The sequence below is a fragment of the Pipistrellus kuhlii genome, unplaced genomic scaffold (assembly GCF_014108245.1).
Source record: "Pipistrellus kuhlii isolate mPipKuh1 unplaced genomic scaffold, mPipKuh1.p scaffold_m20_p_3, whole genome shotgun sequence".
NCBI lineage: Eukaryota > Metazoa > Chordata > Mammalia > Chiroptera > Vespertilionidae > Pipistrellus > Pipistrellus kuhlii.
Window position 1 is genome coordinate 57,262,808 of NW_023425529.1, and position 27,122 is coordinate 57,289,929.

A 27,122-nucleotide genomic window follows, 5' to 3' on the forward strand; every position below is an offset into this window, starting at 1 on the left:
GTAAGTGGATTCCTTGTGGTGCCATGAGAAAAAAAATTCCTGAAGCCTCCACTGGATAATGGCTTTTCATGGAAAGCTTTATTGATGCTGTAAAATTAAGGGGGTTCTCTTCCAAAGACTCATCTATATCCATCCTGCCATGGACAAGTCCAATCTTGTCTTCAGCAGGCTCAAGGCAAAAGACAGTGTCCAGAGTTTCTGTTCCATATTAAGGCACACTCCAGTTCAGCACCTGATTAGCTTATCTGATTCCCAGCTGCAATCCATTGCATGTGGGGTTCACATGGCCATGGGCCACGTGCTGCTTAAGGCCACATGGCTATGGAGAGAGAACGCACCAGCATCCAGGTGAGTGAACAAGAGAGTGAAGGGAACAAGGGGCACAAGCAAGGGAACTTTTTGGGAATTATAACCTTCTAAGATTTCATGTGTTGGCAGTGCTCCACCCCTTAGCTAATTACCTTTTTCCCAGGTTGTTCTGGCAGGCAAGCACCTTCCTTACACCACCCCGACGTCACTGTGCATGTGCCCATCTCCCTCTTTGTTCAATCCCTTCCCCCAGTGATCTGCAAGGAGTGGACTAGTGGGTCCCTGGAGAGTGTTAAGTTGGATCTTCCTGGTGAAGCTGCCCAGATGACCATGTTTATAACGTCTGGCTTCCCCTTTGCTCTCTTCCTATTACTAATATTATCCAGCTAATGATAGTAACAACATTACTTGGTAATGGAAGAACCAAGATTATAACCCAGGCCTCTCTCCCTAAAGCTCACAATCACTATTCATACCCAGGGATGTTTGTCCAAGGTGGACAGAGATGGGGGAGGAGGGTACCAAGATGAAGGATGTAATGGGAAGTTGAGGGAGAAGGTACAAATAAATCTTTGTGTGCCGAGCTAAACAATGTGGACTACTTTCTAAAGCAGCTGCTCTGAGATAAATGGTGACATAGTTAAATCTATATTTTGGAAAGATAAACAGCTGCCAAATGGTGCAGTGGAAGCAAACAAATTGCCAGTAGAAACTCCATATTTAATGGAGCTTAATCTAATTCTAAGATTTCCACAGCTTAAAATGACTTTCCTCCTACTAATTCATTAGCACATAGTGCATTTACCAAAGACCTCCTTAGAAAATGTCTGACACAACATAAATAGTTATAAAATTATGCTTTATTCATATATATTAAATATTGATAAATGAAAAAATAAAATATTTTGCATTTGAATACAGTCACAATTATCAGTGATATTCAGAAGCACCAAGCATGACATGAGATGAGATACTATGTTTTTTATCAGGGGACAAGTCATATGACCTACACATTCAAGTGTTGTGTGACATGCCATTAAAGCAGTGGCTCAGAATGCAGATATGATTTCAAATAGATAGGAACTGTATGACATCATTTCATTTATAAGTGTTCATTATATCAGCAAGTGAAATAAATGCACAACCCAAATCCACAGGGTCTGGCTTCAGTCCACTGCCTACTTGGTCCCTGAGATAAAGCCTTATAAATAACATAGTTTTGCCTCATCAGAAAAGAAGGGTCAAGTGAAATAGTCATAGATTACAGAAATTATAAATAATACATATATTAATAGATATTCATTTTCATTAGATAAAAATTGCTATTATAAATAATTTGATCCTGAGTTTAAAATAGATTCCCCATATAAATAATGTAAAATATTAAATATTAATAAATAAATTTAGATTTAAAAATTCAAATATTGTGGCAGAATGACCATTATTTCTATGCTCTCCAGCCACGAAACAGATTCTGACGCCTTTTCCGCATCTTTGTGTTAGATTTTGACAGCTCAGTGATCACCTTGCAGAGTTCACTTATGGCTTTGCGCTGGACCCTCTGGTCATTTACCTATTAAAAAGGATACAACAATATTAATTTCAGACGTACAAGCTATCAGAATATTCTATTGTTGATGGTATAGTTCGTGAAAATGAAAGTATTCCTTTAAAAAGATGATTTTTACTGACAATATATTATCTCAATATATAACAGTGATTTTTTTTCAGTAGTAAATATAATAATTAAGTTGCTAGTTATGCTGTAATAGGGTGGGACACACATTTTAACCTTAAGTTTACTGCTGCAGAACTCTCAAAATTATATAGTGAAAAGCCCCTGAAGTGGAATGACAGACATTTTGGGTTGAATTCTTTTTGAGCAATAATTTAGAACCAGTCACTTAACCTCTCTCAACCCATGTTTTAGATAACTCCTAGGTTCTCTACAAATTCTACTACCTTATACTTTAGTCTTTGCTGTATCAAATAAGTTACAGTAGGTTAGTGGTTCTCCCCTTTGGTGTCTAGCAGAATAACCTGGAGACCTAATGAAGAACTCCGAGGTCCCGGTGCAAGAAGAGGGCCAAGGCCATTATTTGGTCACTAAGCTCTGCAGGGGATGCTGGTACCCACCAAAGTTTGAGAATCACTGAAGTAGGTCTAGTACTTTTTAAATAGCAAGTCCATGACAAATGAACACTGTAATTTTTAATTTCCCCCAAATTATGTCAGTTTCATCATTTCCATAAAGGGATTAAAATAAATCATTTTTATATGGTAATAAGCAAATACTGCTATATAAACATTTAAAATTGGAATTGCAGCAAATTTCCCTGTATTCTGCCTTCTATTCCAACACATTGAACTATTTCCTTAGATAAGCCAATAGCAACATTTAGGTAAATTCATGTTTAATAAAATAAGGACCATTTACTTTCACCTTGGCTCTGCCACTATGTTTTTTTTCTAATGCTGAAAACTCTGTGGCCACCTTGTCACATTCCTGAGAATTCTAGGCTCCAAGACTAGTCACTTAATAGCATAACATGCCTTAAATATATTAGCAATTGAGTAAAAGAGGAAACCGGTTGAGAGTTCACTTAAGATTTTCCATCCTGATACTTTTCCTTTGCAATGAAATCAAGGAAAGAATTAAGATCAACTCACTGGAATTTGAATTAGCTTCTTGAAGTCTTCCATTTTGCTGTTGCTGCTGTTGAAGACTTTAACACGCAGCTCTTCCTTGATAATATTCAGGCTATTTTGAATGGTATTGTTATCTTCAATGTTTTCAAAGAGTTTGAAGTAGAAGGAGACAATTTGGCTCTGAATTATTTTTATGTCACTCTCCTTGAGAGAAAGAGCACAAAGAGAGATTGATATGAATTTATCCACTGGAAAATAAGCAACAGGAAAATCAATCAAATGGAAATATTCAGCTTACCCCTCTCCAATTCGTTAAAATGTCTAAGAAAAGAAATCCACCATTCGCTACATCTGGACTCGTTGCATTCTGGAAAAACAAGGGGAAGACAATTGGTTTACAATTACTTTATAAATTGCCCTAAAATGCTGACAATACTCAATGATTTTCTTTTCAATCCTTGGTTTATTTCTAACAAGTACCCCCAAAAGCTGTTATGATGGATATTGCCAAAGACTATCATGCTATTTTAACTTTCATATAATCCTTAAATTGCAGTGTCACAAATGAACTCAACAAGACAGATGATACTTCAGTTTTCTCAAATAACCATAGTAGGGGTTTTTTGTTGTTTTGTTTTCAAGCCTAGTAAGGAAATCAGCAACCCACTATAAAATACTGCCCCCCTATGGTACAAATCTTTACAACATCTCCTGTGTCCTATCGGATGTTACTACAACTTTAAAAAATAGTTCTAGGTGTGAGAGAGAGGTTTGATGTTGTGAGAATAGCATAACTTGTGAAAGCTTAAATGTAAGTACAATAGCTATAATTATAATAACTAAATTTTGTACAAATAAAATATTTAAAAGGCAAACACACTAAAGTAACCATAAGTATAATTTTAAGAGAAAGTCACATAACAAAACAAAAATATTTAGATATTTATAATTCCTAGAGAATCTCAGCAAGGAACTGAATTCAAGGGTAATTCATAAATGGGGTAGTAGATTTTTTAAATCACTTTTTGGAGAAAAGCACCTATAAATGATTTTTTTAAAGCCAAAGCTTTAAGAACCTCACCTTCTTTAATTGATTAATTATTTCAGGTTATCATTTTAATGCTAATCTTGACCCTTTACTATCACCATCATGGTAGTCTGAGAAATCAAAAATTAATAGCCAGTATTTTTTTTTTCAATATGTTATATGCTATTTGACATTACAACTGCATGGTTTCTTACCACAAAATTATCAACCTGTTTTATACCCATATTATACCCATCTTTTGAAAGATTCATGAATGCCCCCTTCTATAAAAATTTGAGTAGAGGGATAAAGCAAAACACAGATCATTGAATTAAAACTCATCCAGTCAACAGTCAAAATACCACCAAGTCTTTTCAAGATGACTGTGGACTAGAAATGACAGCCTATCATAGATACATTCCAAGTTAGTGTTCAGTCATTTCAACCACAAACAAGTATTATTAAAAGGTCATACTTACAAAATATCTCTTCAGTTTTTCTGTTTCGTTGAAAATTGTGGACTGGCCGTAGCAGCTAGAAAAGATCACGCAAAGCTGTAAAGCTAAGATGTAACTTGTGTATTTCATCGTTCTGAAGAGAGTTGGGCCGAAGTCGTTGAAATCGGTAGCTCCGGAATTGAGTTGATCAGGTCCAAAGGACTCAGCTGATCTTTCTCTTCTAACAGCCAAGCTGTAGACGCTCAGAAGAATGTACTGCATCTCCTTTTGCTGCTGGTATTTATACCTCGTTGGAGTCTCCTCGGGATTACGTATTTTCACAAGTTTTTTTTTTAAGAAGAGATGGTGACAGATAGACGGAGATGCTAGTTTGTATTAATAACTATGGTTTTGTGGCATTTTGGTATTGTACTTAGAGTTTCCTTTCAACTCCTTGGGACTTCTGACAATGAGACAGACCCGTTATGCCCACCATGCCATTCTTGTGGGATTCTCTGAAAGCACTTTTACTTCACACCATTTAGGGATTAGAAAATTTTTTGCACTCCTTTTGCCCTTGTAAAAAGTTGACTCCAATGTGTTGACAGAGCACATTGATAATTTGTTTGTGGTTGGAAGCAAGTGAAAAGGAAATTCTAGGGGTTCTCAAACCTTTACAAATGGGGTGCTTTTTTTACATTTTTTCTTGCAAGTAGCCAAAAAGCAAGGAAAGAATGTGGTTAAAAGACCAATGTGGTGAGGAAATCCTTCATCAGAGTTAGTATAATTTTAAATTGCTCTGGACCAATAATGCCCAATAAAAATCCCATGTAAGCCAAATAGATACACTTAATTTTTTTAGTAGCCCCATTAATAAAGGTAAAAAGAAACAGGCAAAAATAATTTTTAAATATATTGTATTTAAACCAATATATTCAAAATATTTCTCTCTCTCTCTCTCTCTCTCTCTCTCTCTCTCTCTCTCTCTCTCTCTATTTATATATAAATGTATAACATTAACAAAATATTTAAAATTCTTTTTGTCATACTAAATCCTAGAAATATGGTACACATTATATACCTACAGCAAATCTCAATTTAGACTAGTCAGATTTCAAATGCTCAAGTCAGTATGGCTAGAGGCTACTGTGTTAAACAGTATAGCTGATCAATTGTCCCAAATAACCAGGAGAAGTTTTTTGTTTTTGTTTTTACTTTTATATTTCTTTTCCTTCCAAATGCAAAAAGTAGGATTCTTTCTCCTTTTTTAGTAATTTATTTGTGAACTAAAACCAGTGGGGATGTCACAGAAGGCCTGCCACACTTTGGTTCCAACCCATCTTGCATTTCAACCTGCACTGTATGCACTAACATATCATGTTTGTGGATGCAGACTTGAATCCTGGTTCCACTATTATCTAGCTATGTGATTTTGAGCATCTGTGACTCTCAAATAAGCCTAATGTTAGTATCTCCTTCTACGCCTGAGTTGAAAATTAAATCACACGATACATATAAAGTGCTAAGAATTTTGCCTGGCATATAGTGAGCACTCAGTAAAAGTTATATATTATTATTTGAGCATGGTGGTATAACTAGACATTCCCATAAACATGCACTGAACTTTCGCTTATCCTATTCCTTTGCTCTTGAGCTCTCATTCCCTTCATCTGTGCCCCTGAGGGTGGTGCCCATGCACTCAATCCCGGACTAAAAAGTATTATTTGCATGAGTTCTCCCCAAATTATCCTTTTTAAAATTAAATACACTTGGTTCATATTCTTCTTAGAATCCTGATCCCTCAATTTCATATAGTTATTCATGTATTATCTCCTTTGTTAAATTCCTTAAAATCAAAAGTTGTCTCATTGCTTTTACATTTTCTTTTTTCTCTTTTAAAAAGAAAACAAAATATGTTGAAAGTATTACATAACTCCCCTTTATACCCTTATTGAACCCTTCTAGCCCACCTCTACCACCCACCCTGGGCCTTCAACAGTCTATTGTCTATGCCCATGGGTTATGCATATAGGTATATAAGTTCTTTGTTTCATTTCTTCCCACCCACCCTCCCCTGTCTTCCCTCTGAAATTTCATAGTCTGTTCCATGCTTCTATGTCTCTGGATCTATTTTGGTCATCAATTTATTTTGTTCATTAAATTACAACACTGTTTTCTTCTCTAAAAACATTTTAGTCTAGAGATTTGTTCACAGACATCACTGAATAAACATGAATTTGAATACTTAATTTAGGATCTACTTTGAGTTATTTCCCCTCACATCCTAATTCTAATGTTATCAGACCTCACCTGTAGAAAACTAGTTTTTAGCAGAAACCGGTTTGGCTCAATGAATAGAGCGTCGGCTTGGGGACTGAAGGGTCCCGGGTTCGATTCCGGTCAAGGGCATGTGCCTTGGTTGCGGGCATATTCCCAGTAGGGGGTGTGCAGGAGGCAGCTGATCGATGACTCTCTCTCATCGATGTTTCTAACTCTCTATCTCTCTCCCTTCCTCTCTGTACAAAATCAATAAAATATATATTTAAAAAAAGAAAGAAAAGAAAACTAGTTTTTAAATAAGTAGAATATACGATTATTTTGGAAACATGATGCTATGTTTTTAGCCAAATCCTGCTTCTTAGGACAATTCCCTGTATATTTTATTGGAAGACGCCTGAAAACTCTTCGAGGGGTTATCTGCCCAAAGAATAAACCAAGATCAAAACATATCTGCACAATCAAAGCCTCATGTTACGCCATTGGAAAATGTGAAAAGTCCACTGCTGCCCACAAAGCTCTAGTGTAGTGGTCCTCAAGGCAAAACATGACCCAAGGAGTATGCTTACAGGTAACACAGTAACAAGAAAACCTTATCAAACCCTTGAGATACACTGCAAGCATTCAATATCTTCCAGAAAACCATTGCCCAAACTCCATGTTCCTGGAAGAAATATTCCCATTTTTATGGAAAGGAGTTATAATTATTCTCTTGATTTATTCACTGGAATATGATATTGGGAGCGAGGAGTTCAGAATAGTGAGATATGCAAGTGGGAATTACAAATTGTCTGGGCTTTGTAAATTGAAAGTGCCTATTTAAAATTACAGATACATTAGAAATATGTTTACAATATGGCCTGCTGTCTAAGATTAGCAACTACATGGCTAACATCCAAGCTCTACTAACACTGATGGCATGACACAGAATTATGTGAAGCATAACACAGAATTATGAAATTATAGAGATGATCTATGGCCTATTCCCTCACTTGTTAGATTTGTAAATCAAGACCCAGAAAAAGAGTGCTGTGTTAAAATTCATTCAACCGGGAAATGCAGAGCAGAGTGTGGAACCAAGACTTTTTCCCTAATCCACCTGTCCCCCAATCAATCAATACCCATTAAGGTTATTGTATGTGCTTAAAACTGTGTTAGATGTAAATTCAAATCATTATATCCTACCAGACTTTGGTTTCTGAATTTTTTTCTGTAGAATTTGTGAGATAAAAGTTAATCTTTAATTCCTTAAAAAAAAAAAAAAGTAAGACTGCAAATAAGAGGTTTAAAATTAGAAATCCCAGCAGGCCCAAATTCATGGACCTAAAACCTGTACCATCTATCAGGACCCCACTTAGTTACAATAGCCCACATTTGGTTTAGTGCACTGCTGTTACCTTCCTAAAAGTCCTAACAGGTTTTTAACAAGGGGCCCCCATTTTCATTTTGCACTGGTTCCTGCAAACTATATAACTGGTCTTGCATCCTAGGCTAGAAGTGAATCTTAATATATTAGATTTGCATATTTTAACACAGGATTCTTTGGTTTAGCATATTGTTACTACAGTAGTACATACTTTTATGATCTTTTCTTGTCTTATGAACTTTACCAAAGATATTTCTCTCTCTTTTTTAACTGTAAAACACCTTAGGTTGCACATGCAAACTAGAGGTTTCACACTTTGTTGGTTCAGCCAACACTGAGGCTGCAGAATAATTCATCACCAAGGTATTCTTTCAAAGTTTTGCAAACCCACCAAGAGCCCAAGTGTGACCATATCCGTAAAACAAAGGGACTGAAAACTTTCTTTCTTCTTTTCAGCTAGACTTTCTTTCTGAAAACTGGCTATGGTTATACATTCAGCGTCAGCAAGATTTCTCAGTCATATCTCATGCTATCCTTAAGTGAGTAGGTAGTCGTAAGGCAAAACTTACACCTTGGTTGCCCTTTTTCCTCTGTGATCAGCAGTCATATCCCTAGCACTCACAACCAAATCATCTCATCCAGACTTTGGTGTCGATTTCTTCCACAGAGTATATGAGTCAATGTTGGATCCATGCCCCCACGCTATTCTGACTTCCGCAACTCCTGACATCATTAAAGCTGAGCCTACGGAGGAAGAATGACATACAAAATGGAAGTCCACGGGGAGTCAGGTTTTCCCCGCAATTTGACTCATAAAATCCCATATGTTTTTTTCTGAATCCCCTTTTTTCTTTCATGCCATCTGGGCAACGCCGAGAGGTGATTTAAAGAATATAGAGAACATTAAATGTACAGGACTACGCTCCAACCAACAGAGCTACCCAGCCAGGGCTAAAATAGCACTTTAAAAAAAAAAAAACAATTAAAATGTAGTACATATTTGAGAATTTGGAAAATACTGAAGAAAAAAAAAAAGTTACTCAAAATTTAACCAGAATTAAGATTTTTGTGTTTTCCCTTTCCATGTATCTACATGCACTCTGCTTTTCACCTCTTCAGAAACAACAACACAATCCCAACAACCATCCCGACATAGTTTTGTGTTTAATTAGTGTCTTGTATAGGTACTGCATTCTGGGGGACAATTATACTGTATTATGTCAATAAACTTTTGCCTTCTGCAAAAAAATAAAAAAAATAAAAATAAAAAAAAGAATATAGAGAACATTATGCTTGTGTATTACAGTCATCAAATTACAATATTTTCCATTTTATGTCAGATGGAATTTTGTATCGACAATCGGGTTCACCCTCTTAAAGTGATATTTTTATTCCATTGGGAATTTTAAAGCCCCTGACAAGTGCCAACTACTGGGATTATCTTGGGGTTACCAAAGACAGATGGGACAGTTCTGTTGTGAAAATATTTATATTTAATTTTCAACCAATTAGTAAGTCCTTATTGAGCACTTACTACATGTCTACAGATTTAGGGGTTACGAAGAAGCTAATGAGAAAACTGGCAGAAGCAAATGTCATCACGTTAGTAGCTAGTATTGATTCTTCTGTCCTGGTTAATGGGAAGGTATCCATATTATCCACATTCTCCTTATCTTCTCCATGTACACCCTTCCCAGGGGATTCATATGGTTGAAAAGGACTGATTATTGGACAGAGAAAAACTTACATATCTGACATATGTATCACATTTTCTCCTGAGCCCATGGCATATGTCACCAGTCAGCCATGATATTCTTTCCTCCTCAGTTTACATGTAGTCTCTGAATCCTTTTCAACACTGAAATCTAGACAGATATTGCCAATTTATTGTTTCCTTTTTATCTTCCCTTTTGTAGCTAATGTTTCCTTGTTGCTGTGCCTCTTACTTAGATCTGCTAAATGTATATTTTCAAATTACAAAGAAATAAAAGATATGATGTTTTCCTCCAAAAACATCTGAACTAAAGAAAAACACATTACAATCCAAATAAATAATATAAGGTAAGACCTTTGGCCTAAGAGGAAGAAGTCTTAGATCTGTTATTGACATGATATGGAATTTTGAGCAAAGCCTTTATCCTTGCTTTACATCTCAACTACATCATCTTAAAAAAGAAGAGTTGGATCTAATGAATTGTGTTTCATTTCTAACATCCTAAGTTTCTGTCTGTGATTTATGAAGAATATAAGATGTTACTAATAACTGAGGCTACATAAGGTAGAGGAGAGACATGGAAGAGTGATGGAAAAGTTGAGGCATTTCATCAGTGGCTTCAGTTTGGAATTTAATTTGAATTTGGGCTTTAAATCTGATTTTAATTGAATGTGAAGAGAAATATAGAATTTATGAGATCAGGTAAGGAACAAAACTTCATAGTTAATACTTAACCTTGTAGGCCATGTGCTTTACCCTCAAAGATATCAATAAGAAAGTTGTCCTCTTGGTGACTTCAGAAATTGCACCAAGCTTTGAAAACATATGAATTTTTACAAAAAACATTTATCCTTCTATCTCCCATCATAAATGTTCAATACAGAAAATTTAGATTTTCCCCAGGCTACCTAAAAGGTAAATTCTGAATCTCTAACCAGCCAATAAATAATATTTTTACCAGGGTTTGATAAGTAATTATTCCTGTATCCTTAATCTTTGGACTAATTCATGAGGTACCTAAACCAAATTCCCATCTATTCATTTTTCAAATAGAAATTGTTTTTAATGGTTATCAAATTATGTGAGATTCTTTAAATGAAAATCAGACAATCCAGAAGAGCACAAGAAAAGAAAAGAAAAATCACCTCTGATTTTACTACTCATAAGTACATAGTTAGCATTTTGTCACAAATTATTTCATATTTTTTCTATATAATTAACACAGTGTCTAGCACAAAATTATTCCTTCATAAACTTTGAGGATTAATTGAATATGAGTAAAACTAGCCCAGTGATTAAGTTCAAAGGCTCTGGAATCAGGCTACATAATTTCATTATGACATTGCTCCTCATTTGTTGAGTGAAGTGAGTTAATTCCTCTGTGCTTCAGTTTCCTCTTATAGAAAAAGATGATGTAGAGAGTAGGTGTCTGAAAGGATCATGTGAGTATAAATTAGGTTACTATGTCTAATGGGGTGCAATGCCTGTCATGTAGTAAGAGCTCAACAAATGTGTGGTCAACATTACTAGAGCCTTCCAAGATCCAGGCTAGCCTTCTTCCTGGCCTATGAAATGAAATGGCCTCTTGCCATTAATTGGATCCTGTGACTTGTTCTGGACAGTCTATTTTGAGACTAAGTAATGCGTGTCACTTCTGGGCCTAAGGTGGAATGAAGCCGCTGGGTCTCTCCTCTCTTGCTGCTGTGATGGTGGAGGTTATATATTTTAAGGACATGAAACAAGGAAGATCAAATACATATGTTTCTTTCAGAGTCCTTATATTAATACTAATGGGATAAAAGGTTATAGAGCCTCAACGATAGAGAGAGAAGAAGAAGTCAACAGCAGATGAGAAATGTCAATAAAGTTATGGAAAATGCAAAGAGGGTGAATGAGTGGTAACTGACTTCAACTTTCGACTTCTCCACTATGACAAGTACCTGAGTAGCAGAATTCAACCGGATGAAAATCAGTTCACACTGTACATCTGCCAAAGATTCAAGAATTGGGTTATCAACAATCTCTGAAAGGTAAGCTTAGGGTAGGATTAAAAATAGGACAACTGGTTTAAAATACATATAAGATGTAGTTAGATCCCTGCCAGGCTACTACCCCTGCCATACCTTGTTTCAAAATTGGAAGTTTATTTCTCATAAAGGTTCTATATATTTAGCACAGCGGAGAAGGAAATGAAGTGTCCTGATAAGATTAGGATTTAATTGAAAGTCATCATCCTGAACAGGGAGGCCATTGGTTCCAAAATGCTTACTCTCAGGTTTATATCCCCCAGAGCAGGTGACGAAGAGATTCATTTTTTTAGGAAAGCTGGCCAGCCCAAAGGAAAAGAAATATTAACATATGGGGTTTCCCCCAGTGCAACACATCAGTTTCAAGTATAATCCTAATAGATTGCTTGTGAGTCAAGAAGCTCTATCTAAGCATATAATACCCATTCCAACAACTAGGACTTCATTGATAAACATAAAAACAACAATTACTACACAGCACTTCAAAAACCACTGTAGGGTAAAAGACAAAGTTCAAAAAACAAATAGAGACAAGCCAGAGTAAATTAAAAAACAATGCAGAGGAAAAAATTAAACAACTTGAAGCATTTAATATTATATCATTTAGGGTTGTTTGTTCACACATATTAAAACACAATTTTAATTTTAGTTGAATGTATATGGAGGAGCTCATGGATGGATGACAAAGGTGTTTGAACCATGTTCAAAACAGATAAGCGATACCTGTACCTTGCAATCCCAGAAGGTGTCAGCCCCAGAGACAACCTTTTGCAGGTCACCATGAAGGAATGAATCCATAAACTCTAAAGCTTTTGTTTCTACCTTTGCATTCCTGCACCAGAATCAAACCTTGAGGACGTTAGCCATCTTGGCTGATCTTGGGTCAATTGACTGCCCCTTAGTCATCAATCATATAGTAATTAAGAAGAAAATTAACCTGGCAGAGAGTTTTTCCAGGCTTTGGATTTTGTGATGGAGGACAGGAAGCTCAGCTTTACCAGCCTGACTACACATATTGAAGGCGATAAGATTCTCCAAAAGAAAACAGAGTGCCATTAGGAAGGGGTAGATCAGCGTTTTTCAACCGCTGTTCCGCGGCACACTAGTGTGCCGCGAGATGTTGCCTGGTGTGCCGTAGGTGCAGACAAGACAAGAATTTTATAATTTTTCACTATTTTGTTTACTTAATATTTCATAATAAAGTAATTATAAAATACTTTCTTTGTGTTTATTTGATTCCTATTCAAGAGAATTACTTTATATATAGTCAATATAGGCACAGAGTTAAATTTTTTAACATTTTCTAATGGTGGTGTGCCTCGTGATTTTTTTCATGAAACAAGTGTGCCTTTGCCCAAAAAAGGTTGAAAAACACTGGGGTAGATGTTTGGTTGTCAAAGGAGGAAAATGACCTTTACAGGGACTTTCTGGGGAGCTTTTGGAAGGCAAAACCTCCAGTGGAATTTATGAGATATCTTTCTAACATTTTAGGACAATCCTTGAACCTTGAATACAGGAATAAGCAAGTAACAAACAGGCTCAGGCACCGCGGTGACAGCTGAGATACTGAATCAGCTCGGTTTTACCTGGGAAGATGTTGGGAGCTGATACTGACTTGACACTCACCAAACCCGTTGCTTCTTCCTGGCACAGAGCTCACTTACATTTCCCAGCTTTCCTTCCAGGTATGTATGGACGTGAGACTGAATGCTGGCCTTTGGAATGTGAGTGGGAGTGATGCGTTCCACCCTCCATGTGCAACCTTCCATGCTCCTCTTTTTAGCAGCCCGATGCCAATGTGCACGCACCTCATAGTCCAAGTACTGAAGATGGTGGAACCCCAGAATGAACGGTCCTGCTAAGAGGAAAGACACCTGCTGCTCTCATACATCCGTTTTGGACTTTATATGACAAAGAAATAAACTTCTATTAGTTTTTGCCTGTTATATTTTGGGGGGCATTCATGTTGCCTTAACTAATGTAACTATTGAAGCCCTGTATCTTGACTACAGTTTTTAGCTAAAGAAGTATGTGTATTTCATATGTTAAAATAAAATTTAAATGCATGTTAAAGGCTTTAAAGCACACGGTCACTGCCTACTGAGATGTATATTACTCTAAAAAAATTCTCTTTATAGTTATTATGACATTAAAATGTGTTGTTTATATACTTCCTTTTTAGACTTACCTTCATTAAAGTGTGTGTGTGTGTGTGTGTGTGTGTGTGTGTGTGTGTGTGTTGATTTTAGAGAGAGGAAGGGAAAGAGACAGAGAGAGAGAGAAAAATCTATGTGAGAGAGAAACATGGATAGGTTGCCTCCCACATGCACCCCTACCAGAAACCAAACCTGCAACCTGGATATGTGTCCTGACTGGGAATCAATCTGGTGACCTTTCAGTGCATAGGACAACGCTCAACCAACTAAGCCACACCAGCCAGGAAAGGATTACCTTCATAAGGTTTATTTTTTTCAATGTGAGAAGTCTGTAAGGTCATTCTGTATATTTGGAACTCATCAAACTTCCTAATTTTTCTTCTTTACATCCTGATGTTTTTCTTTTTTGTTGTTGTTTTTGTTTGGTTGTTTGCTTGCTTTAACTATAATTTCCCTAGTTCCACAAAGAATTTACAGCTACTGACATTTAAAGACTGTGTTTATTCTCATAATTTTGAAAGGTGATGGGTACCAGAATGCCAAGTAAAAAACCTAAAATTCTCATCTTTCTTTCTTTTTCAAGTAATCTTGCTTCTTTTCTATTATAGCAGATTCATCACTCCAAACAACTCTTAAGTATATGCCTATGTCTTTCATTAAGATTTGGCATCTGGCTGAAAGCGGTTTGGCTCAATGGATAGAGCGTCGGCCTGCGGACTGAAAGGTCTCGGGTTCGATTCCGGTCAAGGGCATGTACATTGGTTGCGGGCACATCCCCGGTAGGGATGTGCAGGAGGCAGCTGGTGGATGTTTCTCTCTCATCGACATTTCTAGCTCTCTATCCCTCTCTCCTCCTCTCTGTAAAAAAATCAATAAAATATATTAAAAAAAAAAAAAAAAGATTTGGCATCTGCAGCCCTAACTGATTTAATAGAGCGTCAGCTTGTGGACTCAAGGGTCCCAGGTTCAATCCATTCAGAGGCATGTGCCTTGGTTGCAGGCACATCCTCAGCAGGGGGTGTACAGGAGGCAGCTGATTAATGTTTCTCTCTTATCGATGTTTCTAACTCTATCCCTCTCCCTTCCTCTCTGTAAAAATATATCTTTAAAAAAAGATTTGGTGTCTGCAAATTTAATGATAGATATATAATTTCCCCCTTTTGAAAATGTGAAACACTGTTTGCTAATTGGAATCATTGATCGTGACTTATGTACTGGTCACATGTATGATTTCATTAGGAAACCTATTAAACAAACAAACAAACAAACAAACAAACAGTGTGCCTTGCATCCTCTCTTATTAGCTTCTCCCAAAAAAAAAGAAAATGAAAAAAGTCAATCACAAGAGGAGAAATCTAAATGACGTTTTACAAAACATTCAGGCTATACTTCCATTAGGAAAGTGAAAAGACTTGAGATGGAAATATTTCTTCACTCTAGGTTGCATTTGAAAAAGTATTTTCTAGTCTGACTTTTCAGAAAGACTAGCTACGTTCTGCTCTATTGGCCTGTGGTCGGGGGTTTCCCCAGAGGGCCTTCCATCACTTGGCAATGAGCAGCGACTTGGTGGGTTAGGTTTTCTTTTCAGTCACCTGATAGGATTTCCCAGGACAAAGGTGTCAAGCCAATTAACCTGACTTCCCCTCATCTTCCTGCGGGTCACCCTGAGAAAGAAAAAAATTGTTCTTATTCCGCCTCCTCCCCCCCACCTGGCTTGATGTAATACTTCCTCTCTCCGCACAGCGCCTTGAAGCACTGGCAGACACTTCCGCCTCTGCAAGATGTGGAAGGTGACTGTGGAGGGCATTGTTCTCTGTCACAGAGTCAGGAGGCCATTTGACTTCCTCTTATTTGAAGACTGTCAGACACCCCCTGCAGAGCTCCCAAGGGTTCAACAGTTTGTTTTGCATCTCCCCTCTTCTGAGGCAACCTCATGCTGCCACAGCTGCAACATCTGAAACCAAGGGGTAAAAACTGTGCAAATGGGTGTAAATCCACATGAAGTAGAAAGCTCTGAATAACCTCACCTGAAGTTTTTCTCATAAATGAAAAAAAAAAAAACATGTTACCCTCATATGCCTGTGTCACCCACAAGATTTTAAGATCCTAGAGAGCAAATGCAGTATCTTAGTCTTCCTTATCTAGCTTAGAGTGCCCAGCTCAGTACTTTGCATGAGTGTTTGCTGGAAAACAAATCAGTTTCACTAAAAAAAGAGATGCTGACAGGAAGCCAGGAAGGCTAGCCAACAACCTTAATTGTTCTAACCTTTAGTTGAGATATTGTTAGCTGAAGCAGCCTCCACCTTGTTAGTCCCAGGTAAGTTTCTGTTATTTCCTGCCTAAGGGCTACATGTAAATTTCTGTTTATGTTGCCTAAGATGTTTTCCCCAAAGCCTCAATAAAAGGGATGGCAGGGCCAGAGCAAGAATAGTTCTCCCACTAGAGTTGGACTACCGCCTGGCCCCCCATTTCGCCAAGTTGAATTTCTTCAAGTCTCTTCATTTGTGTGCGGCCCTTCTCCAGAACCTGAACCCTGAATTGGAACTCTTTCCACTGGGGCCGTGGAAGAGATTATTACATATGGCGTCCAACCTATAAGTGTTCACTGATTTCTGACCGCTAGCCTAAAGGCTGCTTGGCCAGGACTGGGAGCCCAAAGAGACCTCAATTTTTTAGCTTCAATTCAGTGCCAAATCCATAGAGGTAATGTCACTATCTCATCACCCATGCTGATTGTAGCTACATAAAAGACCTACCTACTATTCTCCTGAGAGCCGTATGACTTGCAACCACAGAGGCCGCTGCTAGTTGAGGGCTGTGCTCAGGAGCATTGACCTCTTAGTCCTTCCAGCCTTCCCTGTAGAAAGAAGCCCTCAAACCAAGAATAGTGAGCTGCTACACTTCAATGCAGAGGGTAAGAACAAGAAGGGAAGTTGCTGAGAAGATAGAAGCAAGGCACTGGCAGTATATACTATGGTGAATTTTGTTAACATTCCCTTAACTATTCCTCAATAATTGTTTCTCATTTTTATTACACCTTATTTTCTTGGTATAGTGACAGTCCACTGGTAAATTGCATCTGTCAGGACTCTCGGGATAACAAGCGATGGAAATCCCAGCTCCACCTATAATCAAGGAGAATTGTTTAATGGAAGGAACCTGAGATATTACGGGAGTAACAGAGGGAGAACCTCAGGGACAGTTAGAACCAAGGTCTCTGGCTGGTGATAAGATTTGTCTCTGGCCCTCATCTCTGCTTCTCCTGGTGAGACTATTTCAATCTCATGTAATGAAGAGAGAATTGTCAAGACATTCCTCCAAAGCTTCTTTTTTCACAAGTTTGTGACCCTAAAGATATGCTAGCTTTCTTTTTCAATTCTAGTTTGAAATATTATACTAATTCATCAAATAACTTGTTCCTGTGCTAGACATTGTTCTAGTCACTGGGAATTAAAAAGAGAGAGAGATAAAAAACCCTGTCCCTATGAATCTTACATTCTGCTGGAGGAGATTGAAAACACAAACACATGGTTATGTAATATAGTGTCAAATAGGGATAATTGTTAGAAAAAGTAAAGTAGAAGAAGGGGATAACATTATTTTATTGTCGTAACATACACATAACACAAAACTTGCCTTAACTATTTTTAAGTGTACAGTTCAGTGGTATTAAGTACATTCATATTGTTATGTAATCATCATCTCCAGAGCTATTTTCATCTTGTAAAACTGAAACTCTGTACCTAATAACAATAGCTCCCTGTAACCCCCCTCCCTCTAGCCCTTAGCAACCACCATACTTTCCTTTTCTTTTCTTTGATCTCCCCCCTTTTCCTCCACACCCCACCTTTAGTTAACCACCATGTCTAATCTCGCTTGCTATGAAGTTCGGCTTCTTTTTTTTTTAATTTCACCTATAAGTGAGATTATGCAATATTTGTTTTTCTGTGTGTGGCTTATTTCACTTAAGATAATGACCACAGATGACAAGATTTCCTTTTTTTAATGTGTTTTTATTGATTTTGAGAGTCAGAAGAAGGGAGAGAGATAGAGAGATAGAAACATTAATGAGAGAGACATCGATCGGCTGCCTCCTGCACAGTGCTTACTAGGGATCAAGCCAGCAACTCAGGCATGTGCTATGACAGGGAATCGAACCAGGGACCTCTTGATTCATGGGTCAATGCTCAACCAGTGAGCCACACAGGCTTGACTAGATTTCTTTTTTTAAGCTGAATAATATTCCATTATATAGGAATAGAAATAGAGATAGAGATAGAGATAGAGAGACAGAGACAGAGACAGAGATAGAGATAGAAATATATGCAGGCATAGACAGATATAACATATATTAATATATATGTATATATATATATATATTATATATATCACATATTTCTTATTTAACGTCCTCTGGGTTCATCTATGCTGTCACAAATGGCCAGATTTCCTTTTTTATAAAGCTGAATAATATTTCATTATATTGATATAGACATTATTGTACAGAAATATATCACATATCTTTATACCACACTTTTCTTATTCATCATCCATTAATGCACATTTAAATTGTTTATTTAAATGATGCTCTCTTTTGGATGCTCTCTTTCTCTCTAGACTCCTTTGGATACTCTGGATGCTCTGTTTCTCTCTAGACTCCTTTGTTTAGAAGGATTAGAAATCAACTTGAGCTGCTTGAAGCAAAAACTAAAAGTTCAGCTGAAACTGGTTTGGCTCAGTGGATGGAGCGTCGGTCTGCGGACTCAAGGGTCCCGGGTTTGATTCCAGTCAAGGGCATGTACATTGGTTGCAAGCACATCCCCAGTGGGGGGGGTGCAAGAGGCAGCTGGTCGATGTATCTCTCTCATTGATGTTTCTAGCTCTCTATCCCTCTCCTTTTCTCTCTGTAAAAAAATCAATAAAATATATATTTTTTTAAAACAACTAAAAGTTCAGCCATGGTTCAAGAGCACTCTCTCTATAGATAGATAGATAGATAGATAGATAGATAGATAGATAGATAGATAGATGATAGATAGATATAGATAGATATAGACATAGATATATTATACATATAGATACAGATACAGATACAGATACAGATACAGATATAGATATAGATATAGATATAGATAGATATAGATATCTTCCTCTCCCTCTCTCTCTCCCTCCCTCCCTCTGTCTGAATGTAGGCTACATGATTTCTCAACCTCACCTTTCTGTGTGCATCTTTGCTTATTCCTTCTCTTCCTGCATATTTGCTTCTCCCCTTAGAGGACAAAGGATGGCCATAGTATAGCTCTCGAGTTTTTACTTGTCCTAGTGATTTCAGCCAGAGGCAGAAACTCAACTATCTCTGAATCATAAATCAGAATCTTCAATGGAACTAACTGATCCAACTGGATTGCCTGTTGTCAGCCTTACAAAACCGACATGCATTCTGAGCTGGGTCTCCCTGTGATGCAATGAAGCCAGAAACTACATTTTCCAGAATCCTCTTCTCTATATTTCCTGGTTAGAGTGGGCCAATTAAGGCACATGCACAACATTTAGAACGTAGAAGAGACAAGAGGCCATTATTCTTTAGAAGCGGGCATGCGGGCAATAGGAGGTTCAAATCAGCTTCTGGGCAAGCTTCCTGAGAACCTCCCACATCTATACTGCAGACTGACATGGTCCATAGACACTTCCCAGACGTTCTGGAGATGCAGTTGCTGCAGGGTCAGTCTTGAAAATCACACAGCTCCATGCTGTAGGCTCACGTTGTCTGAGACAGCTTGCCTGACCACAGCTTCTATAGTGATTGAGTCAAATCTTAATCCCCTTCACTGGAACCGTGTGAACATGCAACACCTAAAGCAGCTTCTATCTTTCGGTCCAAACCCTGACTGTTACACCTGAGAAAACCAACAAACATGGCTGCCAGCTACAGAGTGGATCTCAAAGGGGACAGTGGTGAGCAGGGAAGATATACTCAAATGGATTTCCTGAAGTTGTCTGACAGTCACCTCATGTATAGTCAATCCACCCTGAACCTTCTCCTCTTTTGTTCTCTCTCCCTGATTGTGGCATTACCTCTACTTAAAAGCCTCCTATATGTAATCAGTCTCTAGGTCTGCCAATTTTGTCTCATAATCTAATATTCTTAGCATTTTGCCCATCTTTTGGAAGCAGCCTTGTTATCTTTCCTAAACCCCAACAACTGTCTAACCAACTTCTGGTTTCTGCCGGTAGTCCTCTCAACTCCACTGTTCAAACAGAGATTCTTTTCCCAAAGGTATTATATAAGTGATTATGGCATGCCTTTCCTTAAATAAGAACTACTCATCACTACAGGCTCTTTCATGTGGCACAGGAGACCACCCGGGACTTCTGCCCACCTGTCCATCCTCAGCTCAGCTTTCTCTGACTCACATTTTAAGCTCCAGCATCACCTAATTGATTTCGGTTCCCAGTTCATTCTGAACTACTGTCACCTGATAACTCCAACTTTTTAAGACTCATCTTGAATATCACCTTTTCTAGGAAGCTTTTATTGATTCACACAAGTTGAATACAATTCTCTTTCACTGTACTTTCTTATTATATTGTGCATAATTTCATCATCTCATTGATCATAATATATAGGACATGGCAAAAGTAGTTTTACAGTTATTCGTATGGAAAATAATATAATAATAAATAATAATGCAAGAATAAACTCTGTTTCACATACAACTTTAAACCTACTTTTGCCCCACCCTTGATTACAATTTTGTATATATGTGTGTTTTCTCCACTAAGCTAAAAGACTCTTCAAAATAAGGAAGGACACTAGCTGGTTTGGCTCAGTGGATAGAGTATCAGTTTGTGGATTCAAGGGTCCTGAGTTTAATTCTGGTTAAAGGAACATGCCCAGGTTGCAGGCTCAATCTCCAGTGAGAGGCATGCGGAAGCAGCTGATCAATGATTCTCTCTCATCTTTGCTGTTTCTATCTCTCTCTCCCTCTCCCTTCCTCTCTGAAATACATACATATATATATATATATATATATATATATATATATATATATATATATATATATATATTAAGACAAGGAAAGGTTTAATTGGTAAATATTTCACTCATACTCCTTTTAGTTTACCAGTGTATTATTTTCCTTTGGAAGCCATAACAAATCACCAGTAGGTAGCTTAACACAACAAAAATTTATTCTCTTCCAGTTCTGAAAGCTGGACCCAAAATCAAGTGTCAGCAGGGCCGTGCTTTCTCTGAAGACTCTTTCTTGCCTCTTCTAGAGTTTAGTGATTGCCAGCAATCCTTGGTGTTCCTTGGTTTTGGAAACATAACTCCAATCTTTCTGCCTCCATCTTTCCATGCCTGACTTTCCTCTATGTGTCACTATTCTGATGAGGCCACCAATCATTGGATTAAGGCCGACTCTAACCCAGTATAACCTCATCTTAACTTGATTATATTTGCAATGACCATACCTTCAAATAAGAATTACATTTACAGGTTCTAGATGTAGATTTTAGAGGAACATTATTCAACCCCTTTCAACCGCCTTTCCCCACCAGTTACATTTTATAAAGCAGTGAAACATCTCCTAGGCTCTAACAATCTTACTAATTAAAGCCTAGGTGGTCCTCATGTCATCACGCCATGATGCCCTGATGCTGTCACAAGATGGCTGTATACACAGCAGAGGTGGGACGCCCAGCTCCAGCCTACCTCTTTGGGATAATCCATGGAGGAGCTCCGGATGGCTGGGTGGAGCCTACCTTTTTGGGGTGATTGATCTCAGGGCTCCTGCACTGAGAGAGGGCACAGGCCAGGCTGGGGGACACTCTCCCCCAAGTGCACAAATTTCATGCACTGGGCCTCTAGTAAATTGATGAACATTGTCAAATTATTTACTAGACAAACTATATACCAACACTTGTCTTAATTTATTTAATCCTCTGACTATTCTATGAAGTAGATAATATTTTTATTTTGAATTTGAAGATGTTCAAATACTCATAAAGAGTCAACATAGGGCAAATATCACCATTACACAGAAAGAAAAGAATAAAGATAATAGCAGGTCCTTTATATTTTGATAACTTTGAAGGGAAAAGCTGCCATAGCCCTGGAATGGATCTTGGGACAGAGGAGGGTCATTGAGTACAAGAAGGTCACATGCAGGAGCCAGTTCTGAGGAAATGCTCCTGGGTCTAGGAGGCACCTGAGAGGTGGCTTGATTCAGAGACTGAAAGAAATAAGCATCAAGACTGAGAGGCAAAGTTTAATAGGGAGACTGAAATCAACTGCCTTGGAGCATTTTGCAAAGGTTTCCAACAATGACACCAAGTGGCAGCAGAGGAAATGACCATTGAGGGCCACTTCATTGCACAACTACCTTTTTGGATTTATAAGCCCCCAAGGATTTGGTAAGAAGGAGTATGAAGAACCTGTAAGAAGAAAATACTGGATTTCTTACTATAGGGGGAGTAGAATTTAGACTTCAGTGCAACACCCAATAAATAGCATTCTCCTTTTTTTCTCGTTCTGTGTCAGTTGAGAAATAAGACAAAAGATAGAACAAATGGAAGAGCAAAATATTTTTATATAATTAGGATTTATTAATGCCACCATTGAAGTAGCTCCAAATAGTAATGCTGCCAAGAGACATTTTAGGTAGATTTTAATAAACAAGTTTTGACTATTTTCAATTTTTAAACAAATTCTGACTATTTTCCATTGGTGAATTTTCCAAACAATAAATCAATTCTCCTTTAAGCAGCTCATCATTTTCTTTTTTGGTAATTATTATTATTACTATTGGCCTAGTGCATGAAATTCATATACATTAAAAGGGACTTAATTAGAGGAAATATTTTAATATAGCTATTTGCCCTTTATAATAGAAGTGTCACTTATATGAGTGAGTGTGGCTCAAATCCATGGGCAAGTGGGAATCCTAAAACTGAACCTCCAGAATTAGAGACTTCCCAGTGAACCTGTGGTAAAATCTCTCTAAAATAAAAACAAGTGATTGAAGGATATGATGACAACCAGAGTACTGGGAGGTGACATAGTCTGATAATATATTTAAGCCAGAAGAAGCTATTGAGTTTTAGTAAGAAGAGAGGGGAAATGGTGTGGATATTTGTAGTGAAATGCAAAAAGGGCACTTCAACTCCCTCTACCTCCAAGCCCAGGGTATAAGAGGGAGGGAGGGAAAACAGCCACATCTAGAGAGAGCTTCAAGGGCCCCAGGGGAGAGTAACGTCGGTTACAGCAAGAAGGTGACATTCAGGAAAAGTGTTACAGTTACGGTAAAATAGATTTTGCTGGCAACTAACAGTGAGCTTGGATAACACAATAGAAGGGGTTCAGATGTTGGAAGTGAGGTCAGAGAAAAGGAGGTGCAGAGCCATGGAGACTATGTCATCTCCCAGTGCTCTGGTGGTCATCATATCCTTTGGTCACTTGTTTTCACTCTGGAGAGATTTCGCCACATGTCCACTAGGCAGTCTCTAATCTGAGGTTCAGTTTTAGAACTCCTATTTGCCCATAGATTTGAACCACATATACTAATATCAGCTCAATCAGCAAAATAATACTCTACTCTTCTACTTGTTCTATCTTTTCTCTTATTTTTCAACTGGCACTGGACATGAAAGCCTGAGCATGGGAGGTGACCTGGGGGTCTAGGCTTCTTGTGGCATCTGCTTTAAACAGGATTAAGGTGCACCATGAGCTTATCCCTGGAGGTCTCAAACCCCAAGGTGGTGGGAAGGCTCTGAATGATGAGCATACAAAGAACATGAAGAAATGGATCCCCTCTTGCTGAAAACAAATTTGTTTCACTAAAAGAGAGATGTTGACAAGAAGCCAGGAATGCTGGTCAACAACCTCAATTGCTCTAAGCACTCACCCTTTAGTTGAGACATTGTTAGCTGAAGCAGCCTCCACCTTGTTTGTCCCATGTAAGTTTCTGTTATTTCCTGACTAAGGGCTACGTGTAAATTTCTATTTATGTTGCCTAAGATGTTTCCCCCAAAGCCTCAATAAAAGGGGATGGCAGCCGAAACCGGTTTGGCTCAGTGGATAGAGCGTCAGCCTGTGGACTGAAAGGTCCCTGGTTCGATTCCGGTCAAAGGCATGTACCTTGGTTGCGGGCACATCCCCAGTAGGGGGTGTGCAAGAGGCAGCTGATCTGATGGATGATTCTCTCTCATCGATGTTTCTAACTCTCTATCCCTCTCTCTTCCTCTCTGTAAAAAAATCAATTTTATATATATATATATATATATATATATATATATATATATATATATATATATTTTTTTTTTTTTTTTTTAAAGGGGAGAGATGGCAGGGCCAGAGCAGTGAGTAGTTCTCCCACTAGAGTTGGACTACCGCCTGGCCCCCCATTTCGCCAAATTGAATTTCCTCGAGTCTCTTTTCATTTATGTGCGGCCCTTCTCCAGAACCCAAACCCTGAATTGGAACCCTTTCCACACGGGACTTGAAAGAGATTCCTATACCCTCTTCACTTCTGTTAATGGTTCTGTGGAAGTTGAGGAAGCAATGGTCTTATTTCTTAGAGGGACAATAGTTCCAAGCCCTTTCTGGACAATCTGAGGAAGTGGGTGACATGTCTGTGTTAATATCTATAGATGGAATCACATAAGCCAGTCAATGAAAGAGAAACACCACATGACCTCACTCATTTATGGATAATAAAGAACATTATAAACTGATGAACCAAAAGATAGATATAGAGACAGTAAAGCAACAAGTAGACTGTCAAATTACAGCAGGTAGGGTAGGGAGATCTGGGGGAGATAATAGATCAACCGAAGGACTTGTATACATGCATATAAGTACAACCAATGGACACAAAACTCTGGGGAGGGGGGTATATATGGGAGGGGGGGCAATGTTAAATTATGTACACAGATAATAAATGAATTAAAAATGGGGGGGGGGGGAGAAACACATAAGGACAGACACATAGGAAGGAAGAAGTGAATATGACACATGTGAACAAGCCAGTATTCCTGGAGCCAGTAGGAGATTTTAGAACTATGAGGGAGCCTAAGAGTCTTTAAAATGAATTTCTTTATTTCAGAGAGGAGGAAACTGGAGTTCAGCAAAGTACCATGAACCCATTGTAAGTAGGGATCTATATAATATATATTGAAAAGCTCTCCTCAAAATAGTTACCCATGTCTTAGCCAGTTTGGCTCAGTAGATAGAGCGTTGGCCCGAAGACTTAAAAGGTCCTGGGTTTGATTCTAGTCCAAGGGCACCTACTTCAGTTGAGGGCTCAATCTGCAGACCTGTTCAGGGCTTGTGAAGGAGGCAATCAATCCATGTGTCTCTTTCACATTAATGTTTCTTTCTCTCTTTCTCTCCCCCTCCATTCCACTCTCTCTAAAAACTCAATGGAGGGGGAAAAAAATACCCTTGGGTGAGGATTAAAAAATAGTCCTATATTATAAAAAGCCTATGGTCATGATGCCCTCATGCCATAATGATCAATCAGCAGGAGGCTGAGTGCACAGCAGACACACATGAGTGGGCGGGGCTATGTGCATGGGTGGGTGGGACTGGATGCATGGTGAGGCACACACAGGTGGGCCAGGACTTGACACTGCATCCCTGAGGGCGCAGGCAGGGACTTGACCAGGAGGTACATCGGGGGAACCCCGGGGCGCTGGCCCCACTGGGCAGGACTCCGGGACTCGGGGGAGTCCCATGCAGTGCCAGTGTGGCCTTGACACTGTGTCCCCATGGGCACCAGTGGGGGCTTGATGCTGCGTCCCTGTGGGTGCCAGCCCAGACTCTGACAGGAGAGTGGAGGAAACTGGATGCCCGCACGCAGGATTTGACTCTGTGTCTTACAGTGCTGGCGGGACTTGACACTGCATCCCCATAGGAGATACATTTATGTTATTTTCATATATATTTTACTAATTTTCTTTCATCTCTGACACTTCTATTATAAAGGACAAATAGCTATATTAAAATATTTCCTCTAATTAAGTCCCTTTTAATGTGTATGAATTTCATGCGCTAGGCCACTAGTAGTAATAATAATTACCAAAAAAGAAAATGATGAGCTGCTTAAAGGAGAATTGATTTATTGTTTGGAAAATTCATCAATGGAAAATAGTCAGAATTTGTTTAAAAATTGAAAATAGTCAAAACTTGTTTATTAAAATCTACCTAAAATGTCTCTTGGCAGCATTACTATTTGGAGCTACTTCAATGGTGGCATTAATAAATCCTAATTACAATAGTCATAATTGATTTTTCTGTACATTTAGCATTATAGTCACCAGCTATAAGCTCTGAAATGAAGTGTCATGTTTATGACAAATTTAAAGTAATACATTTTAGGATTTTCCATAACAACACTTTCAGAGATTGTTCTTTGAAAACCTACTGATAAATTAAAAATCCAGGTTGACTATATGTCTTTCTTTTAAGTGATGCTTGAGGGGGGGGGGGGGGAGGAATATTTTCCTGAGATTTTTAAAAGTTATACTCTAGCAATAGAAAATAGTTACCGAAAACCTATATTATTTTTAAACATATTTTGTTTTAATGATGCTTGTTTGTGAAATCTGACAAATAGTTTGATAATTTTACATTTTCTTGAAGGTTCTCAACTAACTTCTATTATTTCTTAGGAAATGTCTTGGCTATTTTGATGGCCGTAACTCTCCAATGTACGCTTTTAGGTTTCTGAATTGATATTTTGGGGTCCCAAACTTTCTCACCATAATTTAAAGTAGCTTTTGAAATAACTTCTGGAAAGCATAAATTAACTCCATACCTAGTGCTTTTTTTGAGTTTTGTCTCTCTACCTATCTATTCAAAATCGTTATGACATATGTTTTTATATAATTTATAACCAGATTTATCTTATTAAAAAATCAATCTATATTTAAAGTGTGATAAGCAATTAGATTACTTACTTTTTGCCACAACTCACTCTTATCCATTAATTTGGAAACCAAATTCAAGATAAGCCACTCTACCAAGAATTGGCCCTCTGAGGCAGTAGCGAGGTGCCATTAACTATTATTTCCACCGGCAGCTGAGGTTGTGGTTTTGCATTCAGCACTTTTTTCCTTGTGCGGAGCATAGAACAAAAGCTGTTAATAATGTAGTAATG

At 38.0% G+C, this 27,122-nt stretch overlaps 1 protein-coding gene across 1 annotated transcript; it reads right to left on the reverse strand.

The window, feature by feature from the left end:
• Window positions 1-1,165: 1,165 nt before the first annotated feature.
• On the reverse strand, window positions 1,166-4,672 carry IFNG (interferon gamma). Its single transcript, XM_036456657.2, has 4 exons — window positions 4,465-4,672; window positions 3,257-3,325; window positions 2,980-3,162; window positions 1,166-1,882 (listed from the first exon to the last, which is right to left on the reverse strand). The coding sequence occupies exons 1-4, from the start codon at window positions 4,570-4,572 to the stop codon at window positions 1,757-1,759; spliced, it is 486 nt and encodes a 161-aa protein (XP_036312550.1). The 5' UTR covers window positions 4,573-4,672; the 3' UTR covers window positions 1,166-1,756.
• Between the last annotated feature and the right edge of the window lie 22,450 nt (window positions 4,673-27,122).